Source organism: Telopea speciosissima, chromosome 8 (genome assembly GCF_018873765.1).
Source record: "Telopea speciosissima isolate NSW1024214 ecotype Mountain lineage chromosome 8, Tspe_v1, whole genome shotgun sequence".
In the NCBI taxonomy this organism is placed as follows: Eukaryota; Viridiplantae; Streptophyta; class Magnoliopsida; order Proteales; family Proteaceae; genus Telopea; species Telopea speciosissima.
The window spans coordinates 12,907,520-12,919,326 of record NC_057923.1 but is presented as its reverse complement, the minus strand read 5'-3'; the positions used below and the strand labels follow the sequence as shown (position 1 = coordinate 12,919,326).

The window sequence follows — 11,807 nt, the reverse complement described above, 5'->3', positions numbered from 1 at the left end:
AAAAGAGAGGAAAACTAGAGATTTTACTGTCGCATGTTAAATGATTTAAGTAAAAAGACACAAAAGAAGTAAAAATTGCTTGAGATAACAAACCTGGTTTGAACTGTCTGACAGAACCTTCTCAAAAACACCAAAAGGTAGGGCAACTGATGTTGGAATTCCCAACCAAGATGGTACTTTTCCTTTCAAGTATGCAATATTACGTGATTTAGCACCAACCTGCAATATTTGGTACCTTTAGACAGGTTACATAAGTATAAGATTTAAAATTTGGGAAATTTACGTTTACCACCTCTGTGGTTTTAAACAATTACGTCTACCACCCTTGAAATTTTCAAAATTACGTCCGTACCCCTGAGTGTTAACTCTGTTAGTTTTATTTTGAAAAGACAATTTTGCCCTTTCTTGGAGAGGGATACAGCATTTTGGGGGGAATCAGGAGGAATATTCCCTCTTCTTCCCCAAAATAACGAAATAGAAACCCTAAAGTTCAGTCTTAAGGGAAAAATTCTTGCGGTGCCAGACCAGCCAATCACCGGCTCCCAAACTGATGGCGAATGACGGCGAGTTACCGGCGATATTGGTTCAAAGGGTTTAGAATTGGTTCTTCCAATAAGCTTCTCCCTCCCTCCCCAAAAAAAGGTCATTTGGTAGCATGGATTTCTGGGCTAAAATTTTCTCAAGTAACCTGTTTTCTGTACTACGAATTTGATGGTTGGCGTTTTCATTGTAGTTTTCTTCGTTTGATTTCGTCTTCATTTTACGACTTTTTTTTTTTTCCTTGAGACTTTCCTTTCGTTTGATCTTCCAGTTTTTTTCTAGTCCTTCTCCCAGTCTGAAATCTGAATTAACTTCGTAATGACCAATGTTCTGCTTCTTTCACTCAAATTTCCTCCACTGTCATTGATGGAATTCTTGCATTTCCCTTTTGATTTTAAATTTTGAAAACTTTAGAAGAAGAATCTCTTGCTTATTTTTTTAAGCTTGACTGACTTTAGAGGAGCAGAAGCATGGCCCTCCTGCAATTCAACGGCAGCTTCATTCCTCTTTTTTTTTTTTTTTTTCTGTTCTTTAATCTGCGGCAAGCCATGAATGGGAAGGGCGAAGACCATCGCCGAAATGCCATTCCCTGCTCCTGGTGTACCATCACCGGCCAAGGTTTGGCTGGAAATCCTTTCCCCACCAACCGATAACTAAAACCGATACGCTTTTTATCTTTCTTATATTCAGTAGATTTTCACTATGGGGCTTAACAAATTGATTTCTTCACTGTATTCGTTTTCTTCAGTTTTGAGAAGATGATGCTTCATCCCTAATGGGGGAAAAAATGTAATACCACTTCATCCCAAATGGGGGTAGATATGGAATGAAGTGCTATTAAGGGTATTATGGGCATTTAGATTAAATTTGGGCGATGTCATCATCACTTAATTGTTGTAATCTAACGGTAGGGGTACGGTTGTAAGAATATTTCAAAATGCAGGGGAGGTTTTTGAAATAAATGCAATTTCAGGGGTGGTAGACGTAATAGTTTGAACCACAAGGGTGGTAGATGTAATAGTTTGAAACCACAGGGGCGGTAAACGTAAATTTCCCTTTAAATTTTGATTGAAGCTATATCCTGTGCTCCGTTCACACATTAATTCACAGGAAGTCCTGATTGTGTGTACTCAAGAAAATCCATTTTCTGCACAATTCTGAGCGTGTTTTATTTTACTGTCTTAGATATCATAGCAAGGAAAGATCTTATTGGTATTTCTTCAGAATGAGTCTACAAAGATAACAGAAGTTACAGAAGACCACATAAAGCTACTTTACTAGCTCATAAATGACAGGAAGATGGGAAGAAAGAACATAGTAAGAAAACAATAAGTTGATTTGCAAGCCTAACCATTGCACTGGTAAACTCCTCTGATGATATTGCATATCTACCACAGAACTGCTTTCTGACCAAAGTTACAGATGGAGAAGATCCATCTTCCTTCATACTTGTTGAGCTTGCCATCAGCAGTTCACCGTCCTTCACCTCACTGTGGTTAGGGGAAAAACAGAAAAGAACTAGTCATTAATGGCAATTGTTCAGAACATTATGTACATAAAGAGTTGAGTGCATAATTGGGAATAAAGTGAGAAATAACTCAGACACCTTAATCTAAAGGAAATAGAATTACCTATAAACTACATCTGCTGAAGTAGGTTTAAGCCTTAACAACTTCCCTTCTTTTGCTTGGAGGTCAGACAGAATGCTGGGGTCAAAACATGTAGCAAAGCACACCTGCCAAGATGAAAATATTAAACTCAGCCACTCAACTCAGTTCTTGATCTCATAAAATATCACCTCAATCAAAAGTAAAAGAATGGCAGCAAAGAAGTTCCTGAATTGCCAAAATGATTGGCCAAGACCTTGCTATTTCTTGCCCGCACAGAAACATGAGATAGGACATCAGGCATGTCAGGGGTCAACACAGCAACTGTTCCATCTGGAATTTCTTCCTCTCCTTTTACACTTTTTGCTATTAAAATTGTAGGTTGGCCATAAGATTTATTCTGGACAGCAAGCAGTTCATCAACAACCACAACATACCCAGCAGTTTCAACTGGGCTGATAATCTGCCAACTGTCACAGGCACGTAAAATTGGATTAGAATGTGATGGTATATTGTATAACTGAATAAGTGTAGACAACAATCTTACGACAAGTTTGACTATCAGAACTAGACAATAAATTTCTTTTATTAAGGACGCGATGAGAAATTGTATCAGAAACTATTCGATTCTTAAATTTCTAAAATTAATTTATCCAGCATTTTAGGGATTCACAATGGATCTAATGTTCAAATTACAAAGACCAAAATCTATCAACAAACCTTCCCAGATTGGCTGTCTTCCGAAGAACAGGGTCAAGTCGGTTAAGAAGTTGTGACAAGGTAGCAGCTGATCCAGCACGAATAATCTCTTCAGTAAATATTTCAACCTGCAAGAGTTGCTTGTAAGTGCAAAATCCAGGATCCAGACATGAGCTGCAAATCGCAAAAAGCATGTGTAACACTAAAATTAGCCACATACAGCCCTCTGATCAACTCCAAGAAGTGACCCCAGGTACTCAGCAGATGGTTGCAGAACTTGATGATAAAGCTCTGCCTTGCTTGAAAGAGCAAGTCGAGTCCTGTCAAGGACAGATTTTGCAAATAGTGCCCAGTGACCATCTCTACTCTTTGACATTCTCAGGGCCTGATTCCATCCCTTCAAAAACAATTACAGTATTAGGTTCAAAGCAAGAAATTGGAATGCTAAATCATAGTTCAGAGTTCAGACAAACAGATCAAGGTTCTTTTGATTCACATTTTCCAGATACAACTGAACTCTGGCACAGATTCAAGACAACCTATAGAAAATAGAATGTTCAAGGGAATTGCTTATCAGAAGAAAAAAATAGAATAAATAGGGGAAAACTTCTGAATGTAAGGAAGGCAATGAAAGAGGAGTGGCTTCAATTGGCAGTGATGGATTGGGACAACGCTTGTATACTTGTAAAGGTGCTCCTTTGGACATTGAAGCATGATCCACAAAGTTAATTAACTGTGAAATAGGAGAAACCCTAAAAAGACTCTCAAAGCAGAAACAATATCACAGGCACTGGATCTTAGTGCTCTGATACCATGTTGCAATACCAAAACAGTAGAACCAGCACTTGTGCAAGGAAGAGGAAGAAGGAGAACTAGGAGGGAGAGAAGAGAGAAGAAGAAAGATTGGGAGAGGAAATAGAGCTCACATGCTAAAGCTCTACTGTGAGCAATATTTATATAGGTGAGTGTTCTCTATCTGGGAGCGAAGGGTGCACTAGTGCACCTCCCTCTCTCGGTCTCTCTCCCTGGGCAAAGAGACCATTTCATGCCCAGAGGAGAGATACAGAGCACAGGAGGTGCTAGCACACCCTGCGCTTCTGGACAGAAAAAATTGTCCCATTTATATATAATAAAAAGAAGAAATGGAACAAGTATACCCCTGGTTATAATAAACCAGTACATGTAAACCCCTACACATACAAACAGAATTCCTAAACTACCCCTACTGGTAGGCTGGTAGTACATAAACATAACATTCTTAACAGTAGGAAAGTTATCTAAAACTTATTCTGGCCTGCTACGAGGCCAGCCATCATTTGGAGCCTTCTAGTGTAGGGACCAGTGGCAGTGCTCTGAGAACAAAATTGAAGGAAAGGTCACATTCCTGTAAAGCATTACACCAAGTTTCCATTGGCACTCTTCAGAATTGTGGAACATTCAACCCCAAATGAAATTTTTTGAGGTACAATTTAAGTTATCAGTATTCTTTCTTAATAGAACAATAAATTTAGGAGAAAATTTTCCTTCACCGTAGGTGAAAAAACACCAACAAATCTGCCATCATTATTACTCCCCCCCCCTCCCCATTTGTTGGAGGTCCGAAATGCCTTTCACTGTTCACTGGCACCCATCTAAGTGCGGTCATCGGTGAAGGAATTCCGAATTCCTCCTCCACCGCGGCTTGAGGAATACTCGGTCCATAAACTTAACTAAAAGAAAAGAAGATAAAATAGGAGAATAGACATTCAAGGGCCTCAGAATTCCAAGGGCTAACCGATCCCCAAGCTCCTACAAACTACATGCCCACTTCCCAAGGAAGAAAATACGTGGAAGGCAGCAACCACAAAAACTAACCCATGGCCAAAACCTCTGCTACTACCAGCCCAAACTGTCCTCCCACCAGGAAGCCAACTATTATAATACAAAGCAACTGACACCAAGACAGCCTCCAATGCGCCAAAGTACACACAACCAAGACTTAACTTCATATTCTAAAGAATGAGTACATCATAAGGATAACTTTGTTGAGCTGTAATCTACCTTTAAGCAATAGACCAGATCCTCATTATTATCCGATGAAAGGGTGAGGTTTTCAAGAACTAGAGTGATAACGTACATAATTTTCTGCAAGAAAAGAAAATTTGAATTAAGATCATATTTTTTAGAATGCAAAATTAAACCACCAAAACTGAACGCGGGTATAAAAAGCATTAGAAGAAAGGACCAAAAATGAAAATATACTACTCATGGAAAATAAAAATCTAGAAATGCCACAAAAAGGACATACCTCTGGTCCAGCATTATTCAGCTCCTCATATCCTCTCTCAGTAGCGGTCCTAACCATGGAATCAAGGGCGATATCCAAAAATAAAAGATCCTTCAGACGATCACGAGACTTAAGAAGCAGAGGTCGAAGCTGCTCACGAGCCTCCAGCAAACCCTGTATGGAAGAATGTGGGAAAAATTGCAAACATAGATATAAGAAAATAAATGCCAGTATCATTTTGTCACACACCTCGAGAAGTGGTTCCACATTTTTATCTTCAACATGATCCATAACAAATCGAAGCAGTTCCTGTCAAAGTAATGCATAAATTGTATAAATGGATACAGTTCCAATATGGACATACAGGTGGCTAAGTCAATAGAAGTTTCTGACGAATAAGGTGAAACCATTACCGGAAATCCAGATGGCAAGCCTGGTACAGGGTTTATCTGCACACCAACCATGAAGTCTTGGCCCTGATAGAAATAGAAAGTGATATCAAGTACTATACACATGAATTTTTATAGAAACTTCCAAATATTATCAATATTACCTCGTCCCTGTAGCCCAAGCATTTGGTGATGGCAGACTCAAGATCGGCACCTGAATGAACTGCCTGAGTAAATCACCAGAGAAGCTTAATTAGCACAATGCCACATAGAATGGGAGACTAAATCTATAAACAAAAAAGGCCCAAAATTAATCTTTAAAGAAACAATAAGAGTTTCTTTTGAAGATAGTTGTACAACTGATGACCAAAGAGATCATGTACAAAAATATAGATAACAGGATCGTACTGAATCCAATTATTATCTATCACATGGTTTTCGAAAGCATTTAATTGAATTGTATCAAGCACCCGATACCTTCTACATTTTCTGAGGAAGCAAAAACATAACGGGTGTAATGTGGGGTTAAAGTGTGATCTTGGTATCCTTGTAATTACGTATGGTTCTGAGGGTGTCCTTGTAATTTGCTCTCACCTCTTAATTTAATTAGAACATGACAGTGCTCCCTTGGCACACAAGTTATCATTCCTCAAATCATTTTCATCATGGTATTAGAGCGGGAACCAATCTTGGGATCACCGCCCTAGTACTCATGTCACCGTGAAGCAAAACAGCAGCACCGCCGCCTCCAACATCATCTCGCCTCCTCTCTCTTTCTCACATCACCACCACACTCCATCTCCCTCTCTCTCTCCCTCCCACGACATCATCACCACTCTCCTCCATCATCTAGGACTTCCGCCTCCCACCTCTTCCACCGACAACACCACCACCTTCATCTAGACACTCCATCTTACCTTTCTTCCACCACCACAACTTCCGCCTACTTGTGACTTTCTTCTCCCCTTACGAGAGTTCGCAGCTTCTCTTCTTCTTCTTCTCTTAAAGACTTTTCTCCCTCCCGAGGGTTCACCACATGAACTAACCCTCGGTGGTTTTCTTTTCCCACCGAGGATTCTATTTTCTATGCTTGGTTTGCCTTGAATGATTTGAACCAGCTTTTACTTCGCTGGTGTTGCTCTTGATGCTGCTCCTTTGTTTCCGGTGATGCTTTTTTGCTCCAGCCACTTTGTTACTATTACCGTGCTGTAGCTAGCAATCAACCTTGCCTTTTTTGAGCAGCAATCATGTCCGACGGCAGTAGTACCCTTTCTACACCCACTGAAGGGACGAGTTACAGTCCTCATAGTGAGTTGACCACATTTCCTGCTAGTGCTGTTAAGTTAGATGGCAGTAACTATTTGATGTGGTCTCGCTCTTGTTTTCTTTCCATTGCTGCCCGTAGGCTTACGGGATATCTTCTGGGTACGGTGGTCAAACCCACTACTGATGGTACCCCTTTGGAGAAGTGGATCTCGGATGACCCTCTTGTGATGTCATTCCTGATCAACTCTATGCAGCCAACCATTGCTCATGGCCATCTCCTTTTGGACTGTGCTGCAAAGATCTGGAAGGCTGCAAAAGAGACCTATTCCCAGGTTGGAAATGCAGCTCAGGTCTATGAACTAAGGAAGAGGATCTATGGCACTACTCAGAAAGAGATGTCTCTCTCTCAGAACTATTTGGAGCTATGCAGCCTGTGGCAGGAACTTGACTTCTATGAGACATTTCAGCCTATTTGTTCTACTGATGCCGTTAATTTCAAGAAGCGTGAAGATGAGATTCGGGTTTATGACTTCCTTGCTGGCCTGAATGTGGAGTATGACCGCATTTGATCTCAGGTACTCGGTCAAGATCCTTTTCCTACTCTGAAACAATTCCATGCCATTGTTCAGCTTGAGTAGAGTCGCCGGACAGCTATGCTACAGCCCATTTTGCCAGACAGATCAGCTCTTTTCGCTGGCCATGGATCTTAGTCTAGGGATGCTTCTGTTCGCTCCACTAGTCGCCCTCCTAATCGAGAGGGTTCCAGTCGTGACCCATGAAATGTGAGTATTGTGGGAAGGAACAACATACGAAGAAGTTCTATTGGAAGTTGCATAGATGTCCCACCTCTACTACTTCATGTGGACATGGCCGTGGATGGGGTAGTTCTGATTCGGCCCATGCTCATCATACTGAAGTGACCCCTCCGGCAGTCACCGAGGGCCAGTTCTCACAGGATGAGATGCTTATGCTTCGTCGCATGATGTCTAGGATGGATGTCTCCTCCCCATCAGTAACTCCATCTCCTGCCACCTCTGTCGCCTCTAGTTCGCATCATTCTGCTTCCAACTTTGTGTACTCAGGTATTCCCTTTGTTGGCCAGTGTAGCTCTACGCCTCTACCATTACCTCTCCTTGGATTATTGACTCGGGGCCACAGACCATGTCACTGGTTCTACTAGCCCTTTTTCCACCTATTCTCCAGATTCAGGTAAAGAACGCGTTTGAGTTGCTGATGGTTCTGTTTCCTCTGTCCCCGGAAAAGGATTTATCTCCCATTTTACTTCTTTACCATTGTTATCTGTCCTTTATATGCCTAACTTTTCTACGAATCTTCTTTCTATTAGTAGTATTACTCAGGACTAAAACTGTAAAGTCACATTCTTCTCTTCTAATTGAGTATTTTAGGACTTTGTGACGAGGCGAACGATTGGCAGTGGTAGCATGCATGGTGGACTCTATCTGCTGGAGGATTGTTCTGTTACAGCCCCAGCTCTTCAACCTCAGGCCCATCAGTTGGACTCGTCTGCTTTTGCTTTATCTGAGTTGCATTGGTGGCATAGGCATTTAGGCCATCCACCTCTTAGGACTTTGTCTCTTGTTTTCCCTAGTCTATTTTAGAATTGTAATCTTAATGACTTTTTTTGTAATGCTTGTGTCTTTGCCAAGCAAACCCGTGCTGTTTATCCTCTTTCAGATAATATAAGTGATGAACCTTCTGTTTTAATTCATTCTGATATTTGGGGGCTTCCCGTTGTGTTTCCATTTCTGGTTATCGTTGGTTTGTAACATTTATTGATTGTCATTCTCGTACTACTTGGGTTTATTTGATGCACCAAAAAAGTGATTAAGTGAAGTATTTCAATGTTTTCAATTTTTTCATAGCATGATTAAAACTTAGTTTAATGCTATTGTTACGGTCCTTCACAGTGATAATGGCAGGGAAAATTTTGCACATCCTTTTCAGTCATACCTTGCTGCTGCTGGCATTATTCATCAGACTAGTTGTGGAGATATTCCTGCACAAAATGATGTTGTGGAACGTAAGAACCACTACCTTTTGGAGGTCGCACGTGCTCTTATGTTTTGAAATGCATGTCCCTAAACACTATTGGAATGAGGCTGTTCTTACCGCAACTTACCTAATCAACCGCATGCCTTCTCGCGTATTGGGTTCTTAGTCCTCTTTGGATGTGCTTCAGCATTGGTCCTCCTTTACTCTCCCTCCTCGAGTCTTTGGTTGTGTGTGCTTTGCATGTAATCACCATCTTGCCAGCAAACTTGATCCGCGGGTACTCCGGTACATTTTCATTGGCTATTCTGCTACTCAAAAGGGCTATATAAGTGCTACCACTCGCCTTCTCGTCGTCTATTTGTCACTATGGATGTTGTCTTTCATGAGTTTGCGGCATATTACTCTTACTCGGCACCTCTTCAGGGGAGTCTCTTAGTGATGATGTGCCGATGGTCGTTCCTCTTGAAAGCCCCTCATTGTCTCTTCCTGATCTTATTGAGCCTGTGCAACCAACTACTAACAATGTACCAAGTGCTAAACCATTGTAGGTGTATACTCGCTCTCGATTTCTCAAAGGCAAAGATTTAGCAGATATTACAAGTTTACAACTACCACGGCTCTACCTAGCCAATTGATCCTCTTAAATCCAGGACTGCCCACTACCTCATCAGAACCCAGTAATTCTCCCTCTCCTACTGATGTTGACTCTTTGAATTTGCGTATTGCTGTCCGTAAGAGGACGAGGAGTTGTACTCAACACCCTATCTCTCAGGTTGTGTCTTATAATTCTCTTTCACCTTCCTTTCATGCATTTGTATCTTCCTTGTCTTCCATTTCCCGTCCCGAGACTTGGAAGGATGCAATGGCAGATTCGGAATGGAAGGAGGCTATGACAGAGGAATGAGAGATCTTGAAAAAAATGATACTTGGGATCTCGTTGCTCTCCCTCCAAGCAAAAGGTCTGCAGGCTGCAAATGGGGGTACACAGTAAAACAACGAACCGATGGAACAGTGGATCAGTACAAAGTCAGGTTAGTTGCGAAGGGGTTCACCCAAACATATGGGAATGAATACCAAGAAATCTTTGCACTTGTTGCCAAACTAAACACTGTTCGCGTTATCCTCTCATGTGCTGTTAACTTGGGCTGGGAACTACAACAACTTGATGTAAAAAATGCCTTCCTTCATGGTGAACTCGAAGAGGAGGTATATATAGATGTTCCCCAAGGATTTACAAGCAAGGAAACATAAAGGAAAGTATGCAAACTGAAGCGTGCCGTATATGGGTTGAAACAGTCGCCAAGAGCCTGGTTTGAGCGTTTTCATAAGGTTATAGTTAAGGCTGGGTACACTCAAAGCAATGCTGACCACACCTTGTTTATTAAGCGATCTGGTGATCACATTACTGTTCTTATAGTCTATGTTGATGACATTGTCCTGATTGGGATTTATGGCCAGGATCTTTGCAATGAACTTGTAGAGGAGGTTGCAAAGGGAGATAGGCCTGAAGTCAGAGAGGGAGGACGCCCATCTTTTTTAGGGATAAGGCAGAGGAAAGTCTGATTGATCTGAGCCAGCTGATTGGGGTTGAAGAAGAAACTGCGAATAACAGTGATGAGCTCAGCTTTGATGTGATCCCAACAGCTCAGGAAGAATCCCATGCTAAAGCCATCAGGCCCAGGGGCCTTGTTGGACTTATGGGCAAGGATGACATTGGAGATCTCCTCGTCCGAGGGAATGGTGAGAAGGGAGCTAGCGAGAGAGGGAGGGACAAATTTGTTTATGAGATCAAGGGGGATGGGGGAAGAAGGGGGGAGGGAGGGCAAGGATGCCCTCATCTCGGCATATTACTCTTACTCGCTAGCTCCCTTCTCGCCATTCCCTCTCTCGCTAGCTCCCTTCTCGCCATTCCCTCGAACGAGGAGATCTCCAATGTCATCCTTGCCCATAAGTCCAACAAGGCCCCTGGGCCTGATGGCTTTAGCATGGGATTCTTCCTGAGCTGCTGGGATCACATCAAAGCTGAGCTCATCACTGCTATTCGCAGTTTCTTCTTCAACCCCAATTAGCTGGCTCAGATCAATCAGACTTTCCTTTGCCTCATCCCTAAAAAAGATGGCGCGTCCTCCCTCTCTGACTTCAGGCCTATCTCCCTTTGCAACCTCCTCTACAAGTTCATTGCAAAGATCCTGGCCAATAGGATCCAGCTAGTCATCCCCTCCTTAGTGAGCCCAAACCAGTCTGCCTTCATCTCTGGTTGGAGTATTGCTGACTACATCATCCTCTGCTCTGAAATCGCTAGAGGTTTCGACAACAAATCCCATTCTCCTGCCGCCCTGATGAAGATAGACCTTCACAAAGCTTTCAACTCCCTTCAGTGGGACTTTATTGCTGACGTGATGTCTTTGATGGGCTTCCCTCCGCCTTTCATTAGGTGGATTCTTGCTTGCATCTCCTCCCCTGCCTTCTCGGTTATCATTAACGGTTCCCCCGTAGGGTTCTTCCACGCGAAAGCTGGTATCCGTCAAGGCTGCCCCCTTTCCCCTTTCCTCTTCTCCCTGGCCCTTGAAGTCCTCTCTAGAAGCCTCCAAGCTAGCACGGACCTTCACCTTATCTCCCCTCTTCCTAAGTGTAAGCACATCCATCTCACCCATCTAGCCTTTGTTGATGACCTCATGATCTTCTCCAAAGCCTCCCCTTCCTCTATCTCCAACATCATGTCCTCCCTTCACCTCTTCGATCGCCTTTCTGGGCTTCGTATCAACCTCCTCAAATCCAAACTCTTCCTTTCGGGGATCCCTGATGATGCTAAAGCCAATCTGCTCCATTTGACTGGCTTCTCCCTTGGCACTCTTCCAGTCAAATACCTTGGCCTCCCTCTCATCCCTGCCAGGCTCTCTAGCCATCACTGCACCCCCATGCTTGACAATATCCGCAAGCGTCTCCAACTTTGGAAAGCCAAGCTCCTCTCCTATGCGGGCAGATTTGAATGCATCAGATCGGTCCTCCAATCCTCTTACATCTATT

The 11,807-nt window shown here is 42.5% G+C and overlaps 1 protein-coding gene across 3 annotated transcripts in view; it reads right to left on the bottom strand.

The window, feature by feature from the left end:
* LOC122671543 (alpha-glucan water dikinase, chloroplastic-like) overlaps nt 1-11,807 on the bottom strand; it is a 48,759-nt gene that overhangs the window by 16,241 nt on the left and 20,711 nt on the right. For all 3 annotated transcript variants that reach the window (XM_043868823.1, XM_043868825.1, XM_043868824.1), the window contains 11 exons: nt 5,666-5,728; nt 5,526-5,588; nt 5,362-5,421; nt 5,134-5,286; nt 4,887-4,970; nt 3,067-3,243; nt 2,868-2,974; nt 2,404-2,617; nt 2,172-2,275; nt 1,892-2,030; nt 94-219 (listed from right to left, as the gene is read on the bottom strand). In XM_043868823.1, the coding sequence (XP_043724758.1) occupies nt 94-219; nt 1,892-2,030; nt 2,172-2,275; nt 2,404-2,617; nt 2,868-2,974; nt 3,067-3,243; nt 4,887-4,970; nt 5,134-5,286; nt 5,362-5,421; nt 5,526-5,588; nt 5,666-5,728 (1,290 nt within the window). The remainder of the gene's footprint in view (nt 1-93; nt 220-1,891; nt 2,031-2,171; nt 2,276-2,403; nt 2,618-2,867; nt 2,975-3,066; nt 3,244-4,886; nt 4,971-5,133; nt 5,287-5,361; nt 5,422-5,525; nt 5,589-5,665; nt 5,729-11,807) is intronic.